Source organism: Geotrypetes seraphini, chromosome 4 (genome assembly GCF_902459505.1).
Source record: "Geotrypetes seraphini chromosome 4, aGeoSer1.1, whole genome shotgun sequence".
In the NCBI taxonomy this organism is placed as follows: domain Eukaryota; kingdom Metazoa; phylum Chordata; class Amphibia; order Gymnophiona; family Dermophiidae; genus Geotrypetes; species Geotrypetes seraphini.
The window spans coordinates 108,532,427-108,546,830 of NC_047087.1; the positions used below are offsets into that span (position 1 = coordinate 108,532,427).

Below are 14,404 nucleotides of genomic sequence, written 5' to 3' on the forward strand. Positions count from 1 at the left end.
AATTATATATTTACAGCAAATTAATAAACTAACCCTATACTTTGAGATTTGCTTCCCGTCCTGTATCCATATTTCTAATTTGGGATAAATACTTCAGGGCATAGTGATGTTGAGTCTCTTCTGTGATATTTTCCAGAGCTGAAACCTAAGGAAGTCAAAATAGAGTCAACACGTCCGGAGATGCTGGAGCGGGCAGAGCAATTATTGATGGAGGACCTATACAACCGGGTCAAGGAAAAAATAGATGACAGAAGTTTGTTCAACACACCTTGTGTTATGGATCTGCAGAGAGCTCTTATAAAAGATCGCCTGGAGACCCCCCTGAACTCTGTGGATGAAGTCTGGCCAAACGTTTTTATTGCAGAAAAGTGAGTCTCAGCAGGTCCAGTACAAGGATATTATACACCCTAGATAAATCTTCAGCCTTGTGGTCCTCCCCTCATCAAGTACTTTCTATCCCATCTCCTCCTCCCTGACGTCACAGAATATTAAAGTCCATTTTGTGTGTACACCTATACATAATGACACAACTTCCAAAAGCCAGTTTTGCAGATAGATGAGTTATTTGATAATTTCCACCCTCCCTGCAGGCAGAAGTACACACTGATGAAGTTTGTGCATCTTTCATATCTATTGTTTTTGCTTTCACTGCACCTGCTTTTTGCTGCTTCTTCCTTCCCCTCCCCAGAAGCAGCTGCCCTAGGCAATTGCCTAGTATCTCTAGTGGTTGAGCCAATCTTGAGCCTGTGCTCTATCTTTGAGACCACAAGGAAAGTCCTAAGCGAGAAAATAATGGGTTTGGGAAGACTCCTGATGAGTATTTATTGACTGTTCATAATGAGTTGTGTTTGAGAGAGAGAAAAAAAAAGTCTTACCCTGCAGCTTAGATTTGTATATGATAGTATCAGATAATTCACAGTGTGGCAGCACTACAGATAAGGGGTAAGAATGATGCCCATGGTCTCTGTGCATAGCTAGAAGTTTTGCACTTTTAACTTTGTCTACTATCATGATGAGGTCATTTCCTGTGACTGGAAACTTGCAAAATGACAGTATTATGATTCAAAGCCTTAGTGATGATGGTTTCACCTCTTATAGATTTCATGTGTGCTGAACAGTTATTTCCTGTATGTTACAGAAAGCTAGGGGAAAATACCATAAATGCAAACCAGCATAATTACTGCATTTGGCATAGAGAATGACACAGGTCAAATTTGTCCCTATCCCCATGAGATCTATCCCCATCTCTGCAAGCTCTGTCCTCATCTGCATAAGCCTTTAACACTTTTCCCAATCAGGTCTGTACTGATTTGATATTTCCTTCCTAAAGGACTAAAACGTTCTTTCATTTCCTGTCTGTTTTAGAAGTGTGGCTGTGAACAAAGGACGTCTCAAGAGAATGGGCATCACCCACATTCTGAATGCAGGGCATGGCACTAATGTTTTCACTGGGCCTGAGTTCTATGCTGGAATGGAGATTCAGTACCTGGGCATTGAAGTAGATGACTTCCCAGAGGTCGATATTTCCCAGCATTTGCGTAAAGGCGCTGAGTTCCTTGATGAAGCTCTTCTGACCTATAGAGGTAATGAAATATATCCATACTTACAAGTAACCTGCTACAGTTTTCTCAACAACCATTCTGAATTTCAATGAGACATTTTGGAGCTCATTTTCAAAAAAGAAAAATGCCCCTCAAAAAGTGGCATAAAAGTCCAGGTGGACATGTTTCTTGCCAAACCCTTCCAATTTGCTATTTTCAAAACCTATGCAGGTATTCTAGATGGATATCTATTCTGTTCATCAATAGTTTGTCTAAATCTGAAGGGGATGTGTTGGAGGCAGGTGTGGGTGTGACTAGGGCAGGCTTATGACTTGGATGTTTTTCTACAATAATCAAACATTTAAGAATACCTCCAGGGAACAATTTGGTACTAGACCTGTTTTAATAACAAATAAGTGCCAAAAAGGTGCTCTAACTCAGTGTTTCTCAACTTCTTCAAGCCAAGTACCCCCTAAGTCTAACAAATATCAGCTTAGTACCCCACCCAAGCTCCACCCCAGACCCCAGCCCTACATGCGGCTCACATACCCCTAAGGAATGGAAAACAAAGATGAGAATGTTTGTCAGCGATTGCTTTGTCCTCCTTTAGCGCTCCCTTTATTCCATGGTCATCCAACGGTCCCACCACTTCCTTTGTGGGTCGTTTCCCCTTAATATATTAAAAGAACGGTTTGAAGTTATTCGCCTCCATGGCTATTTTTTCCTCGTAGTCTCTTTTGGCCCCTTTTTCTGCCTTATGGCACCTGTGTTGATGTTATTTGTGCTTGTTTCAGTTTTCATCCGTTTTTGACCTTTTCCATTCCTTAAATGAAGTTTTCTTGTCTCTGATCGCTTCCTTCACCTCTACAGTGAGCCACGCCGGTTCTTTGTTCTTTTTCCTCTTGGATCCCTTGTTGATACGCGGTATATATAGATTTTGCGCCTCGGTGACTGTGTCCTTAAAAAGGGACCAAGCTTGCTCTAGTGTTTTTACATTGCTTATCCTCTTCTTAATCTTCTTCCCTACCATGAGTCTCATCCCTTCGTAATTCCCTTTTCAGAAGTTCAGTGCCGTGGCTGTCGTTTTGCCCTTGTATCACTCCACTTCAGCTGTTTGGTTGGTTTTTGTTTTTAATTTGAGCTCTCCAGAAAAAGAAAAATACCTACTATATCTGAATGTACACCACTTCAATAGCCTTCAGAGTTGTAGGTGTCATATATTCAGGTACAGTAGGTATTCTTCTGTCCCTAGAGGGTTCACAATGTAAAAACACATGGTTCCTTGACTCCCAGTCCACTTCACAAACTATTAGGCTACTCCTCAGACCTACATGCTGTTCTGTTAAGAATATCTATAATGCTTGAAATTGTCATAGAATCTGGTAGCACTTGCCAGTTTCATATTTGGGAAAGAGGTAAAGGGACATCAACCACTAAGGTCTAAGGAGTGTCCTGCCTTAATCCCTCCAGTGGGCAGCCACTCTAAACAGAGCACCTTAATAACCCAGACTTGCCAAGTACCAGTTTAAATAACAACATCCATCTCTTTAGATATGGACATCCCTTCTCGTTCAGTGATCTAAGTTGGATATCCATATTTTGGACCCTCCCTAATCCTGCATGAAAACATTCCTAGACAACACCCTCTTGCCATATGGACATACTGCAGCGCTAGATGTCCATATCCTGGTTTTGTAAAATTGCCATTTTTCAGAGGTCCAGAACAAAAATAGAGTCTAAAATAACCACCATAGTATGCTACTTACAATGTCAACACCGTACACGTTAAAACATCTTAATAGATAGCATAGCGCAGTGTTTCTCAACTTGGTCCTGGAGTACTCCTTTGCCAGTCAGATTTTTAGGATATCCACAATGAATATGCATGAAAGAAATTTTCATATAATGAAGGCAGTGTATGTAAATCAAGATAATGCACCTGGGTAAGAGAAACCCGCGTAGAACTTATGTACTAAATGGTGAGACCTTGGTTAGGACCACGGCGGAACGCGACCTAGGGGTGATCATTAGTGAGGACATGAAGGTTGCCAATCAAGTGGAGAAGGCTTCCTCCAGGGCAAGACAAATGATGGGGTGTATCCGCAGAGGTTTCGTCAGCAGGAGACCTGAAGTTATGATGCCGTTGTACAGAGCCATGGTGAGTACTGTGAGTACTGTGTTCAGTTTTGGAGACCACACTACCGAAAAGACGTGCTGAGGATCGAGTCGGTTCAGCGAACGGCCACCAGGATGGTCTTGGGGCTCTAGGATCTCACGTATGAAGAAAGATTTAAAAAATTGCGGCTGTACTTACTTGAGGAAAGAAGAGAACGGGGAGATATGATTGAAACATATAAGTACATCACGGGACGCATCGAGTCAGAAGATGATATCTTCTGGCTCATGGGACCCTCGACCACCAGAGGGCTTCCGCTGAAAATCAGGGGAGGGAAGTTTCATGGTGACTCCAGGAAGTACTTCTTCACCGAAAGAGTAGTGGATCATTGGAACAGACTCCCACTCCAGGTGATAAAGGCCAGCAGCGTGACGGATTTTAAGAGAAAATGGGATACTCACGTGGGATCTTTAAGGGAGTAAATTCAGGGGAGGGGATACTTGGAATGGGCAGACTTGGTGAGCTATAGCTTTTTTCTATGTTTCTATGTTTCTAGCATAGGGCAGTAGTTTCCAACTCTCTCATGTAAAGGGCCGCAGTGTGAATATGAGAAAATTCTGAGAGCCACCAAAAGATTTCAAGCTTACACATATGAGATATGGCAATTAAGTTCACAAACTTGCCTCCGTGTGCTTACGTTGGCAGCACTGTACAAACAACTCAGTAAGGTTTCATAACCTTGGTATATCAGTGTCTCACAGCTGTGTTTGTGTCGACGTATGGCGGTGTCTTGCTGAGTGTCGTTCATTATTGTTGCATCTTTTTGTGTGCAGTCACGAGAATGTCGGAGCTTGAATTAGAGCAACAAATAAAATTTCTTGTTAAACTTGGCAAGAGTGGAAGTGAAATCAGGGACGTGTTAGTCCATAGTTATGGGGATAATACCATGAAGAAAACAGCAGTGTACAAATTAATTAAAAGTTTTTCTGAGGGGAGAGAAAGCGTTACCGATGAAAAAAGGTCAGGGCAGCCAGTAACGATCAGAACTGATGAAAACATTGCAAAAATTTGTTGAATTGTGCGCCAAAATTGTCGGCTGATTGAGAAGCATAGCAGAGAAAGAAAACATCGATAGAGAAACAGTTAGGAAATTCTTAACTGAAAATCTTGGCATGAGAAAGATGTATGCAAAATTGGTCCAAAAGGAGCTCACCAGTAAACAAAAACAAAGGAGAGTTGAAATTTGCCAAGACCTTTTGGAGAGGCAAGACAATTGGCCTCTTTTAAAAAGCCGTGCTAGGGGCTGCGCTGTGCTAACAGCCCCGAAGCCCATAGAGATTTAAAGGGTTTTGGGGCTGTTGCCGCAAGGCTTTGTAAAAGAGGCCGAATGTTTTGGGCTGTGTTATCACTGGTGATGAAACTTGGGTATACCAATACAACCCTGAAACAAAGCGTCATAATGCACAATGGCAGTCAGTCAATTCTCCATGACAATAGAAGTTACGCCAGTCCAAATCAAGAGTCAAACGATGTTGCTAACCTTTTTTGATATCAGAGGGATTGTTCATGATGAATTTGTACCAACTGGACAAACAGTTAACCATGTTTACTATTTGGAAGTGCTGAAAAGGCTGCGTGAAAACATTAGAAGGAAATGACCTGAACTTTTCACCAACAACTCATGGCTATTGCATCACAACAATACACCAGCACTGTCTGTGAGGGAGTTTTTAGCCAGTAAACAAATAACTGTATTGGAACACTCTCCCTACTCACCTGATCTGGCCCCCAATGACTTTTTTCTTTATCCAAAGATAAAGGAAATATTGAAAGGACATTTTGATGACATTCAGAACATCAAGGGTAATATGACGACAGCTTCTGATAGGCATTCCAGAAAAAAATTTCCAAAACTGCTTTGAAGGTTGAACTAGGTGCTGGCATCGGTGTATAGCATCCCAAGGGGAGTACTTCAAAGGTGACTGTACTGATGTTGAGAAATGAAGTATGTAGCACTTTTTCTAGGATGAGTTCTTAACTTAATTGTCAGACCTCGTACTACTAATTTTGTAAACTGCCTTGACCCGTTTATTCAGACTGGGTATTAAACATTAACAATTAATACTAATATTGATTCTACAACACTTCAAGGATATATTTTTTAAAACTTACTTTATTTTGGATTGTCAACAGTAGCAACACACTTAAGAGATTGTTTGAGGTTCCTATATCAAGTGGGTAAGATTGAAATGAACACATTTACAAGATTTGAAGAGCATTTCAGTCAACTGATTGAGGGCTGCGCATTGGAGACCACTGGACTAAGGTGTAAGCAGAAGTGGAACATAGAGATGGATAAGATAGAGTAACAAGAGTTTAGATAGAAGCTAAGGTGTCTAACTTATGTAAAAATTGCACATGCAGTCAGAAAAGATGCATGTAACAGATCTGAGCTAGAGTATATGTGGTAAGCAAGTCCTGCTGTAGTAAATGCAGTCAATGTGTTAATCTTTGTGCATGTTACTTGCTGGTTGGTTGCTTCTTCTATTAAAGGCTTGGGAGAATAGCTGGGCTTTCACCTGCATCCTGAAGTAGAGATAGCCTTATGTTAAATTTTGGGAGTATATTCCACAATGTAGGAGCTACTCTAGAGAAGGGTTATTGGTGGGTGTCACATCTCATGATTTCATTTGGAGAGGGTGTAGTTAGTGATACTCCTTGGAAGGAGCTTAGTGACCTTGCAGCTTGCATAGAGGGAGATCCTGTTCTTCAAGTGCTCTGGCCCATTTCCAACAGAATTTTGAATTTAGCCCTGTATTGTACTGCTAGCCAGTGAAGTTTGTACAGAAACGGTGTGATGGGATAATGTCACTTACAACACTCTTTGAGTTGCAGTGCAGCATTCTAAACCAGTTTGAGGCTTTAGTTGCACCAGGTATAACAGGAATCCAGCCTTGATTTATCAAGGCATGAACCACTGTGACAAGACTTGCCTTCTCAAAGTATAGAGACAGCATGGTTGCTGCAGGTGATAGAGTCAGCTCCTGAAGGGTGTTTGGTTTTGGGGGACCAGCATAAGTCAGCTGACCTATAATTTAAGGAGAAGTTTGTATCTTCTAAAAGGGATTTTGATGTTGAGTATGGGTCTGCATGTGTTAGGAACCCTCAGGAGCTCTGTTTTACTTGGGTTCAAACAAAGTTTGTTGTTTTTAGCTCATTCTTAAGTTGCTGTTAGACAATCAGTTTATTCAGTGTCATATGTAAGTCTTGTTCAATAGGCATAAGTAGCTGCGTGTCATCTGTGTAGACAGAATGGAATATCCATTAACCAAATCAGTTGTCTAGTGCCTTATGGTAGATATTAAATAAAACAGGTGACAGTATGGATCCTCCTGATACCCCACAGGTCAGTGCCCAACTGGCACTGAGATGCTGCTGAACAGCCAGAATGGACTGTTGCCTTTCTGGTAGATAAGATCAGATTTGGCTTAAAGGTGCAATTTGGATTTGGTTCTCAGCTCCAGTGACTGATTGAAGTTACAACAGATGAACACCTAAATGGTCCATCCAGTGTGCCAGTTCAAATTCATTCTCTTTCAAGTTTTATTTTGTTTAACATACCACTTAAAAAGCCAAAGCAGTTTACATAGAAATTGTATATAATTATATATAGAAAATAGGGGAAGCGTACAAAGTAATTATTATAAAAAACATGACACAAAAGGGAAAAACGGTAAGTGGATACATCATGAAATAAAAAGGAAGGGGAGAGGAACAAACCAAACGGGAATGGAGCAAAGAAGTAGAGAGAGAGAAAAAGGAAAAAGAGAGAGAGAGAGAGAAAGAGAGAGAGAGAGAAAAGACCTAAAGGAGGAATAAAAAGAGGATTTTCCAAGAAGAAGTACTAGTTTAGGTTCCGAACACATCTTTGAAAAGGAAAGCTTTAAGGCCGGATTTAAACATAGGGAGATAGCTTTCTTGCCTGAGTTTAATGGGGAGGGCATTCCACACTGTTGGCGCAACAATGGCAAAAATTGTTTTTCTAGTGGTGTCATACACTATTTGACGTATGGAAGGGGTGGCAAGAAGATATTGTTGTAGAGACATAAGTACTCTGGATGTGTTATATGGTATTAAAAGTCTATCAAAAAATGTGAACAAAAGGCTCATTTGCAGTTTAAAAGTGCCAAATCCCCCTTTGCCTATGTCTTTCACCTGACCTTGCAACCATCCTGTTATTTCCCTATGACGCAATTCCAAAGTCCATTACAGTGTCAGTCTACCCATGTTTCTTGAAACCCCAATGCAATTATACTATTGTGTTTAAGGTTGGAAGAATCAAACCATGTTCTTGCGACACCATTGAGTAGTCAGGAAAAAGGTAACACTTCACTAGAATTTATAGGGATTATATTCGACAACAACCTATCCTGGGAGGTACAAACACAAACATTAACCAAGAAAATATTCACAACATTGAGAAAACTGAGACAAATTCGGCATTGTTTCAACAAAGAAAACTTTCAGATCCTGGTTCAGTCTCTGGTACTATCTCAACTAGATTATTGCAATGTCCTTTATGTAGGATGCAAAAAAAGAAAAAAAAACTAGAAACCATTCAAAATGTAGCAGCCAGACTTATTTTCTCAGCAACTGAATATGATAAAGTGACATCCCATACCTCGAACTACACTGGCTCACCTTTAAAGCAAGGTGTATTTTCAAACTATGTACACTGATCTTTTTAATCTTCCAAGACAAAACACCAGACTACATGTTGAATTTAATAAAAATACCACCCTATGGCAAATATAACCTGATTATCAACCATATGAAAATAAGCAAAATGGTGGAATCATTTACCAGCACAATTAAGGAACACTTTGTAAGGGCCTAAAAACCTATGGAGCTCATAATCGAAAGAGAAAAATGTAAAAAAAATGGCCTAAGTTGGCACTTGACAATCATCAGTCAAAAACGTCCAAGTGTCAATAATAAAACCGGGTTTTGGACGTATTTAAAAATGACCTATGCCTTTATAGTGTCGCTGAACGACCATAGCTAAACGGGGCATTTCAGGAGGAGTATCGAGGGCGGGATGTGAGCTGTAGTCGTACTGCATGTATAACCAAAAGTTATACAGCACAGCATAGATGGAACTTGGACATTGTGACTTAGACCAGTGTTCTTCAACCTTTTTACACCTATGGACCGGCGGAAAAAAAAATTATTTTGTGGACTGGCAAACTACTAGGACTGAAATTTAAAAACCCCGTTTCCGCCCCATCTCCGCGAGTTCGGTCCTCGCAAACCATCTGATCCCATCTGCACAAGCCTCAGTTATGATTTTATATTGAATGTATTTTATTAAAGTATAAAAAGAAACAATATTCTGTACAATTGTCATTTTATAAATACAAATAATACAGAGCAAGGATCAACAAAACCCCTGTCTCCCCTCCCCTTTACATATATCCCCTCTACTATCAAGAAAATTGAATAAGCCAAATTATTACAGAATGCTACACAGAAATATCATGCTAACAGAATATCGCAGTCACACATAGCAGGAATAGGGTTAGGGGAGTGCAACTAGGGCAACTAACCCCCTGATCAGAGAGAGCCCTAAGCCACTGCCTGGACTTTGCAGTCTCCAGTTATGTCTAACACCAGCTCTAGCAGGATATATATTTCAAATCTGATATATTCCAATCACAAAATAGAAATAAAATTATTTGTTTCTACCTTTTGTTGTCTCTGGTTTCTGCTTTCATCTTCTTTTCACTCTCTTCCTTCCAGCGTCTGCCCTCTCTGTTTCTTCAATCCAGCATCTGCCCCTTCCATCTACTGTCTGCCCTCTCCCCCTTTCATATGGTATCTGTCTTCTTTTTATGCCCCTCTCCCCTTTCCATCCAGCCTGTCCCCCTCCTCTCCTTTTTACATGGATTCATTCCAGCTTCACTGCTCTATTTCATTTTTATCTCTCCTACACCAGATCTAGCATCTTTGTCCCTCTACTATTTCTCTGCTGACCTCCCTTCCCATCTCTCTTACTTTCTTATTCCTCTGTCTCTACCCTTCCCCTCCTCTATCTTCCTGCCAGCTGTTTCCTTCCTTTTTCCTTCTCCCTTTCCCTCCTCCTCCGGTCCAGCCAGTAACTCTCTTCCCTTCCCTTTCCTTCCTCCTCTCCCAGCAGCATCTCTCCTTCTCCTTCCCTCCAGGTCCAGTAGCAACTGTCCCCTTTTTTCCCCTTGTCCAGCAGCTTCCCAGAACTCCTTTCCCTCCTCCCCTCCCAGCAACATCTCTCCTTCTCCTTCCCATCCAGGTCCAGTAGCAGCTGTCCCTTTTTTTCCTTGTCTAGCAGCTTCCCAGACTCCTTTCCCTCCTCCCTTCCCAGCAGCATCTATCCTTCTCCTTCCCTCCAGGTCCAGTAGCAGCTGTCACTTTTTTTTACCTTGCCCAGCAGCTTCCCAGCCTCCAACAGTGGCTTTCTCCCCTCTAAGCAGCTGTCGGTATTTACCAGCACAGTGATTCAGGAAGGTAGCCGTGATCCTTTGATGGGTCACGCCGCCCCTGAGGAAAGAGGAGTTGCATCATCCAGAGGCAGGCCGCGAATCAGCAAAAGGCCACAAAGGCTGCCTTCCTGAATCACTACATCTGGTAAGTACAGCTGCTGGGAGGAGAGAAAGCCACTGTTGTATGCTCTCCATGATCTCCCCGACCCTGCGCGGATTTTAGCTCATCGATCTTGTCATCCCTGCGCAGACCGGCAGGAAATTACAGATGTTGATCTTGCCGGCCCTGCACAGACCGGCAGGAATTTTCTGCAGACCGACACCGGTCCGCGGACCAGCGGTTGAAGAACAGTGACTTAGACCATTTAAAACATGGTCTAAGTCACAAAATCCCACCTAAAGTCATCAGATAAGCACTGCAGACACAAACTACAGGACCCCCACACACTACCCAGTGATCACCGACCCCCCCAACCCCATAAAAATCGTAATCACCACCTTTAATATTCAGCCTCCAAGACCATCATCACCTGGCAGCCTGGCATAGGACAGCCTATGTCCGACCTGCACAGAGGTGGCTTAAGTCGTCTTTGGGGTGGAGAGGAGGCCCCATAGCCCATAAGCCCCTGTAATTCACTGCATTGATATTGAAGCAATGTACACCCCCAAAACCCTTTTATACTGGCATATAAGTGGCTCCTGCAGCCATAAGGGCTATTGGGGTGGTAGATAAGTGGATCTAGGTGATTCTGGAGGTGGTTTGGAGGACTCACCATGACCTATAAGGGAGCTGTAGTGAGATGATGACATGGCACCCTTTTTGTGAAGTTCACAGCAGTGCCCTATAAGGTACCCCACTATTTAGGTGCCATGTCTGGGTGTTCAGTCCATCACTTTACAGACCCCTCCCACATCCAACAGGGCTTGTTCTAGGCATTTTTGACTTGGATGAAAAGTTGGACAAAAATGTGGTATAAAGATGTACAATTTAGCGGCTCGGCAATCAGATCAGCAGGATGTATACTTAGATGATTTTCGAAACAAGAAAAAATTTGGACGTATTTTTCGAAAATGTGTCCTATGCTGTTTTTTACTTTGGATGATTTGCTACTTAGACGAAAACTGACTTAGATGTTCCTTTCGATTATGTCCCTCCACCAATTTGAAAAATCTTACTCCACCCCCACCCCACACACATATACACACATACAAACAGGCAACAACCACCAGAAACCAAACAATAGACAAAAACAAAATCCCTCCCCCCACTTCTCCCATCTCAATATATGGTCAAGCTCTTTACATACCCATCACCCCACAAATCAGGAAAGTGACACTCATACCAGAACCTGTAAAGTCAAGATTACACCACAAGATATGGCCAATTTTCTCAACAAACCATATATATATGAACCAAGATACCTATGTCATGAACCCTAATGAAATAATGTGAATGCTGGACATGGCCTAGGCTCTTCTAAATTGTAATTGCATTGAACTCCTTCTGGGGCATATTAGCAATCCATAAATACTAATGTGATGTAATATATGAGTTGCTGCTCTCTAGATCTCCAACAGAAATGTATCTGTAATTGCAGAATACTCTCACCAGGGAGATCCATACAAACATATTCAGTAGATTTTGAAAATAGCAATTGTGCTGTTCAAGACGTACCTTTTCCTAAATACGTAATGGTCATGTGCCATAAGAATAGAGATTAGTTCTCTCTCTCTGTGTATGATAGGACTACAAACTAAATTAACAAACTCCAGTTGGTAGTTGAACCCTCTCTCAGTAAGTCAAATTCAGATCCAGTGAAACCTTTGCTTACCTCCCAATAAATTTCCCAAGGTTCCAGAAAGCATGAAATTAAAGATTCTAGAATAATTCTTGTTTTTATTAAGGATAGCAACCAAAATTTTTTTTTTTTGGGGGGGGTGGGGTGTCTGAGTTTTTTTGATTGTTTCAGAATGAATGTCATCAAGAGGGCATACTCTTTTGCCAATAGTGTGCACAAGTGTACACTCTTTATGAAAAGTGTGATCTCTTGGCACATATTGCATACTCTTTAAGAAGAATGTACACTATTATTGATGAATGACATTTTATCACAAATGATGACCCATCTCTAGTATTTATTATCTTCCAAATAGTTTGTCAAAATTCTGTAACACAAAGCTTACTATTAGCCTAGGATGGGAAATGTATCACACCCTTGATCCTGATGGTTCCATGATACCATCCAATCAATATAATTGATCACAGGATAATGAATAGGACTGAAATTTCCTGGACAAACTTGTAGCAAGAGCTGTTCAACCTTTTATGAGGAACTTATGAAACTAATATTACATTTGTTAAAATTTATACTACTTGTCTATGAACTCTACAATATTTAAGATTGATCAAAAATGATCTGCATCTGCAGTAGCATTGCTTTGGATATGTGGAGCCCCATTTTACAAAAAACATAGAGATTGGGACTGAGATGTCCAGGGTGGGAGGTGCCACTGCAGAGCCTTGTCTGAAATACCCACAGGAGTGCATGTATATGTGCCAGCTCGTGCATTGGAAACAGCCATTTTTAAGAAGATAAATATTGAAAAAATGAATGGCGTAGACCACAGTTCTTCAACCGCCGGTCCGCAAAAAAATCTTGCCGGTCCGCAAAAGATTCAAGTCCCCGCTGCAAGTGCCGGCGTCAGCTGACTTGCAACTGCCTGTTGCCGTCGCTGTGCCGGGACTCCTGCCTTCACTGGGACTCCTGCCCACGTATGCTTCCTGCCTTGTCTCCGCACCTCCAGACCAGCAGCGGCAGCTCTGTGTGCTTTTAACTTCGGCACAGAACTGCCCCTAAGCAGTAGTTTAGCGCAAGTTTCATGAGAGGCAGCCTCAGGGCCTTTGCTAGGCCGGCCCGCTTCGATGATGCGATGTGTGGCCGGCCTAGCAAAGGCCCCGAGGCTGCCTCATGAAACCGCGCTAAACTACTGCTTAGGGGCAGCTTCTTCAAACGGCAACGGGCCCTCAGCATGGACATCAAGTAAGTTCCACTGTTCCTTGCAAGCGGTTCTGCTCGGCCAAAGCTTCCCCTCTGACATTAGCCACCCTCAGGGGGAAGAAAGTGACCCACAAAGGTGAGGGAAAGGGGGGGGGCAGATGATGGAGTTGGGGGAAGGGTGAGAGAGAGAAGGGCAGATGATGGAATGGAGGAGATGAGAGAGAGAAGGGGACAGATGAGGAAGTGAGAAGAAGGTAAGAGAGAGCAGAAGGCAGATGGATGTTCAGTTGAGAGGGGAGAGCAGATGCTGAATGGAAGTGGGAAGTGGGGAAAGAACACATACTGGATTGGAAGGAGGAGATAAATAAAGGGGAAGAAAATAGTAAGATAATGGAGGGGTGAGGGAAAGGGAGTGACAAGCTGTGGGTAGACACAGTGAAAAGAGGGAAATGGGACTAAATAGTAAGAAAGAATTTAATTTAGATGGAGGCAGAAAATAGAGAAGGAAGACCAGAGAAGAAAAGGGAAGAGAGAACAGAGAACAATATCAGATCTGAGTGGAGGAAATGAGAAGAGAGAGATGCTAAAAACCACAGGGGGGAGGGAAGGACAGAGATGCCAGACCATGAGGGGAAACAGAAGGAAGATGATGGATGCCAGCCCAAATTGGGGGGGGGGCAGGAGGAGAGATAGCAGGGAAAGACAGACAGTGAATGGAAGGGGCAGATGCTGGACTGAAGAGACAGAGAAGGTTATCATGCTGCTGTACCGGGCCATGGTACGCCCTCACCTGGAGTACTGCGTCCAGTACTGCGTACATGAAGAAGGACACGGTACTACTCGAAAGGGTCCAGAGAAGAGCTACTAAGATGGTTAAGGGGTTGGAGGAGCTGCCGTACAGCGAAAGATTAGAGAAACTGGGCCTCTTCTCCCTCGAACAGAGGAGATTAAGAGGGGACATGATTGAAACATTCAAGATACTGAAGGGAATAGACTTGGTAAAGAAAGACACTATTCACCCTCTCCAATGTAGGGAGAACGAGAGGGCACTCTCTAAAGTTGAAAGGGGATAGATTCCGTACAAATGTAAGGAAGTTCTTCTTCACCCAGAGAGTGGTAGAAAGCTGGAATGCTCTTCCAGAGGCTGTTATAGGGGAAAACACCTATAACAGCCTCCAAGGATTCAAACCTCCAAGGATTCAAGACAAAGTTAGACAAGTTCCTGCTGAACAA

The 14,404-nt window shown here is 42.4% G+C and overlaps 1 protein-coding gene across 1 annotated transcript in view; it reads left to right on the plus strand.

Annotated features, from left to right (window-relative positions):
* The window catches only part of DUSP27 (dual specificity phosphatase 27, atypical), a 51,290-nt gene that overhangs the window by 23,695 nt on the left and 13,191 nt on the right, over positions 1-14,404 (plus strand). Inside the window, 2 exon segments of the mRNA XM_033941613.1 lie at positions 137-368; positions 1,366-1,583. Of these exon segments, the coding sequence (XP_033797504.1) occupies positions 137-368; positions 1,366-1,583 (450 nt within the window).